Source organism: Arabidopsis lyrata (assembly GCF_000004255.2).
Source record: "Arabidopsis lyrata subsp. lyrata unplaced genomic scaffold ARALYscaffold_253, whole genome shotgun sequence".
Classification (NCBI taxonomy): Eukaryota; Viridiplantae; Streptophyta; class Magnoliopsida; order Brassicales; family Brassicaceae; genus Arabidopsis; species Arabidopsis lyrata.
Window position 1 is genome coordinate 5,804 of NW_003302371.1, and position 5,744 is coordinate 11,547.

The 5,744-nt window shown below is 33.7% G+C and overlaps 1 protein-coding gene across 1 annotated transcript; it reads left to right on the forward strand.

Moving 5' to 3' along the window:
- Window positions 1-4,207: 4,207 nt before the first annotated feature.
- LOC9298742 (DNA-directed RNA polymerase III subunit RPC5) lies at window positions 4,208-5,646 on the forward strand (the record flags this gene model as incomplete). Its single annotated transcript, XM_002862619.2, has 6 exons — window positions 4,208-4,351; window positions 4,564-4,943; window positions 5,033-5,101; window positions 5,182-5,283; window positions 5,367-5,435; window positions 5,524-5,646. Coding segments are annotated over exons 2-6 (732 nt in total), but the record flags the coding sequence as incomplete, so codon positions are not given.
- Between the last annotated feature and the right edge of the window lie 98 nt (window positions 5,647-5,744).

Genomic DNA, 5,744 nt, shown 5'->3' on the forward strand with positions numbered 1-5,744 from the left:
GGTAGGAAGCAATCTTGATGTTTACCAAAATCCAATGTGCTCTTTTGTAGCTCAGTTTTGAAATATGTACTAATTATTGTAGAGGGAACCCGAAACAAAGAGACCATATGTATGATTTTATATGCGAAGAGAAGCTCCGAATTTGAAATCGTCTCCACTCCGGTGATATGTGGCCATGGTGTGAAGGAGTCTGGAGGCATGGTTATTTCAGATTCGGACATAACCGTAATTGTTAAACTAATAAAAATAAGATCAAACGTACCGGATTGATGAGAATTTTTGGTGTTCTTCGTCATGTTCTTCGTCGTATGGATCTAACAAAACAAAAAAAATATATATACCCCAGAATTTTTTTTTGTTTGTTAATAGAGAGAACCCACCAATTTTGTAGCGTTGATTGTGACATCGAATTGTTTGTCGGATGAATATAAGTCTCTAATCCGGAGACTGAAGTTGAACCCTAACAAAAACATATATTCATAGCATAAAATTCATAAATAAAAGGTAGAGCATCACATAGCTTTTTTTTCAAAGCCAACACATCTCTCTTTGTAGCCGAATTACTCTCCAGTTTGGTATATACTCAAATTTTCCAATGACTTCCTTCTCGAACCTGGAGCGTTTTTGCTTTGCCGGATATATTTAGGATATGGCTCTTATGTATCTCTTGTGAGTCACTTGATATGTTGTTTAGGTAAAACTTTTGGTTTGAAAGAGAATGATCTACGACAAGCATAATCGGTTATTTGTTATATATGTGGCCATGTTCATATTGCTTTCTCCACAAGCAATTTTCCAGTTTTGTAGCATTCGATATTTAAATTTAAAAGCTTCAATACGTTGTATACATATGTATGTATGTACATATATGAATTATTCTCAGTTGCACATAGTGGTTTCTAAGGGATAGATACTTGCTCTCTGTAACCCTCTCATTTTTAGTACCTATCTTCAGTGTTTACTTTGCTAAGAGCTTCTTGATAGGCATACATCTTTGCAATCTCAGATCAATATACTACAAATACATATACGATACAGTTAAGAAAATGATATTTCTCTTACAACTTTTTATATGGGTTTTATAAACAAGAGATCAACTGAAGGGTTACGCAGCGACCAATGGCGAAGGTAGAGACAAAGATACTACAATAGGGACGATAAATATGACACGATATATACAAAGGAGATGCTTGTTTCTATACCATTGAAATTTTACGTACATAACTACTTCAAAGAGCAAGATGACTTACTTGATAGGTAAGAGATATGGTAAGAGATTATATTTTTCAATTATATGTTTCCAACTACGAAAAACTCCAGTGACATACAATCTAAAAGCATGAATATGTCATAAAATCAAGAATACAACAAAAACCAGGAAGATGGGCCCAAATTAAAGTCCGAAACTGGACGTGGGGAACCCACAGACAGTGGCGGTCGGAGCGTTACAAATATGAAAGAAACGAGGAAGCGTGAATATGTCATAAAACCAAGAGTACTACAAAACCAAGAAGATGTGCTCAAAGAACGAAACTGGACGTGGGAACCCACAGACAGTGGCGGTCGTGGCATTACAAATATGAAAGAAACGAGTAAGCATGAATATGTCATAAAATCAAGAGTACGACAAAACAAAGAAGATGGGCCTAAAGACCGAAACTGGACGTGGGGAGCCCACGGACAGTGGCGGTCGGGGCGTTGCTAATATCAAAGAAACGAGTAAGCATGAATATGTCATAAAATCAAGAGTACGACAAAACAAAGAAGATGGGCCTAAAGACCGAGACTGGACGTGGGAACCCATGGACAGTGGCGGTCGGGGCGTTGCTAATATATTGTTGGTTTAAATATATAGATTTTTTATATTTAATTCTATTATATATATCAAGATATAAACACTAATTATTGTTTGTGATTCAAAAACACTATTAATTGTTGATTACTAATAATATATATCAAAAGTTATAGCGTTTTACCATAATTCTATATTAATGTCGTTATAAAAATTAGACTTCTAACAAAATTAATTCAATAAATATCCCTAACTTGATAACCCTAAATATTAATTATTAATTCTGGTCTTAATCAACATACAACCCCGCGCTGGGCGCGGGGACCTCCCCTAGTTGATTGTAAACCTCATATGTTTTCATTTTTATGAAATATTTACATTCTTAGCAAAAAAAAAAAGAAATAGTAAGAATTTGATTAAGGTTTTGACGGTTTCAAAGTCAAAACATGTTTGCATTTACATGCGAATAATATTTTAAAGAAAGAATTACTTTTCTGAATTATATATATATATATATATATATATATATAAAGTTCAGGTTTTCATTTTTTTTTTTACAACGTACCCCAAAATGCCAGATACAAATATAAATATTTTATTTCGTTTGCGTTTAGACAAATATAAAACAATACTCTTCAAATAATGATGTTTTGAGTTTTACACACAATTTTTTTTAAAAAATAACTTTTACATTTTTTTATTATTATTTTGTTAGTTTAATAATATTAGTTTTATTTCTCACATTTCTCTATTGGTCACAGACAAAAACGTTGATGCTTCGTAAAAACATCAATCTTGATGGTACGAGTAAAAAAACTCAAAACATCAAATAACTAGGAAAAGAGAGTAGATAGAAAGAACTATAAATTTTAATTTGTATATAAAACTGTCTCGTAGCTATGATTTGAGATTGGATAATGACGTGCTTTGTATAACGTGAGTTACGTGACTTATATTCATGTGCGGATGGACCTTCAAAGAGAGTGAAGCACGATGAGTCTCTTTCTTTATTTGTTTATGATTCTTACTCGATAAAGTGATTCAAAAATTAAATTAATAACTAGTAGAAAGTAAAGATAGTGTGATGTGTGTTTTTTTTTTTTGAGGATTGAATTTGAATAACATTTTGGGACAATAACGATTGTGTATATGATTTCTGATAATCTGATTCCAAGCCAGGATCACTTTTAGAACCCGTTCACACACATTTGGATATTCTTTTATGTTCCAAACTGATCATTTATTTACTAAACTCTCCCTTTTCGAAAAAAAAAAATGAAGAGTCCAATACACGCGTTAACTACTAAATACCAAAACTTAGATTTGTTTTTGTTTTGTTTTGTGAATAGCCCCCAACAAATTAAAATTTATTTTTCAGTTCATAATGAAATTTTTTAGTTGATCGTATTAATTCTTGATTATAAACTTACTAAAAAAAAAATTAAAAAATAAAAATAAAATAATAAATAAACTTACTACATACAATTAGAGATTTATAAGTGACAAAAAAATTTATCATATTTGATCTAATAATATATATTTACGTAATTTCTAATAATGATTTTTTAAATATTTTAAATACACTAATTTTTAGAATTTAATGTAGATTTTAACTTTCTAAACTCATTTTATATATGGAAGAAAGCCCAATAATAGTGAGGCCACAAGTTTTTAATATATCTTTAGTGGGTCTTCTTCGTTTAGGCTTCGTTGTAACCGTGCTTCGCTGTATTTTTCTTTGTGCTGAATTTTGCCTTAGTGTCTCTCCGGTTCGATCTCTTGCCGTGCTTGTGTGAGTTTGGTGTGACCCGGTTGGATTTATGATCGCTCCTTGTCTCTACTCAAAAGATCTGATCGAGATCTGCTCAATTTAAAGGTTTCTACCGAGACGTTTAAAAGTCGTGGTTCTTTCGACATCGTCGTTTCCGGGAGAAGTGTGAGGATCTAGACATTTTTGTCTGAATCCATCTTGCTGGATTAGAAGCTCAAGAGCGCATAGGTTGTGAGGTAGTTTTTATTCGCTATAGGAGGATTTGCTTGTCGTTAATTGTTTTTCCGACTTGCAGTTTGGTTTAGGCTTTCCAGAAATTAGAAAATCATGTGGATGAAGTGTGGTTACTTACTTTCGGGCTTGAATGTTTGGCCTTTGCTTTCGTACGTTGGTTTAGTTTTTGGTATATGCGTATGCTTTTCCGGGATATTTTCATTTTCTCGGCTTTACTTCCGGAGGTTTTAGTCCTGCCGGTTCATGTAATATTTGCTGTAGAATATAATAAATTTTTGAGATAAAAAAAAAAAAACTCATTTTATATATTAAAGAAGTTTATAATTCAATCAGGAGCACACAAAGTTTAGTACTAAATACTATTTTGTTCAAGAAAACCCTAAAAAGTATAATAGCTCGGTTGAAAAATTGATGTTTTATGTTTTTCAGTCATATCTCTGGTTCGAACCGTAAAGGTTTCATTTTTTTTTTCGTTTTCACTATCTTCTTCGCCGACGTTTTCTTTTGCCCGGAGGAGCCGACTATTTCTCCTCTCTCTCTACTTTGATTTTCAGGTTCTTGCCCTCTTTCTTTCTTTCTTCTGCAGCTCCGTTTCTATCAGCTCATTATCGATAAAGATTTCCGAAAGTATTGGTTTTTTTTGTAGTGATTAGACAAGTTTTAATCTTGGCTCATGAACTTTGTTATGATTAACGTATTGGGTTTGATTGGACTATTGTTTTGTTGAATTGTCAATGAAAAAAAACCTTAATTTGCACTGTCACAGGAAGTAAAAATATGGACTTTGATGATGAAGACAAACCAAAAGAGGTTGCCAAAACCCGTAGATTCGCTCCTGGCCGTGCCGGAAAGTCTAAACCGAAACCTAAACCGGAACCGCCGCAATCACAAACTGAGTCTGTGAGCAAGAGTGAGCATGACGTTGATGCTAAAGGTGCTGGTCCTAAGGTTGAAACTGAGGTTTATAATGGCTCTGTTAAAATGGAGATTGATTCAAAAGTGGATAAAGAGCCAGAGTTCATGGATACTGAGTTGATTGAGGAAGATGAGCAGCTTCCATTGCAGGAGGAAGAAGAAGAAGAAGAAGATGTTGTTGTTCGTGAAATCGATGTTTTCTTTAATCCGTCGTTTGATGCTAATACTAAGGTCTATTGGATTAGATTATTCAAACAACATTTTGATTTTGCTTATCGTTTTTGAAGTTTTGATTAATGTATGTTTGTCAAATGTGACAGCTTTATGTTCTACAATATCCTCTAAGACCGTCTTGGCGTCCATACGAAATGGATGAACGATGCGAAGAAGTAAGTGTTCCCTTTGTTTATTGTGATGAACCTGCATTTGTTTTGGTTCTAATCTTTTTGTTTGTTTATGTGTCTTTAAGGTTAGAGTGAATACTTCTACCTCCCAAGTGGAAATTGACTTGTCTATGGATGTTCATTCGAAGAACTATGACTCCAATTTTGGACTAAATATGACTAAGCAGGTAGTGTTTTAGTTCTAAGCTTGATTCAAGTTTAATCTTTTTGATGCAACTTCATTTCTCTTGTTTTTCGTTCTTTTTGGTAGACCTTGAAAACAACATGGAAGCAGCCTCCTACTTTGGATTATGCTGTTGGGGTTCTTTCAGGTGATAAGGTATTTTTTCCTCGTTTTCGAAAGATTCATAACATTGTTGTGTAGTGTGGACTGGATATCTTGTTAAATTGGACTTGTTGACTTGCAGTTACACTTGAATCCTGTTCATGCTGTTGCTCAGCTCCGGCCGTCTATGCAGTATCTTTCATCCAACGGCAAAAAAAAACAAGAAGAATCTACTGAAGAATCTGTCGGCACATCCAAAAAACAGGTATAGATCATGATCCAACATTTGCGAAAGAATTGACCTGTATCGATCTTGGTTCAGTTTTTAAAGCGCTGTAGATTTAGCATTATCGCTCAGTCTTA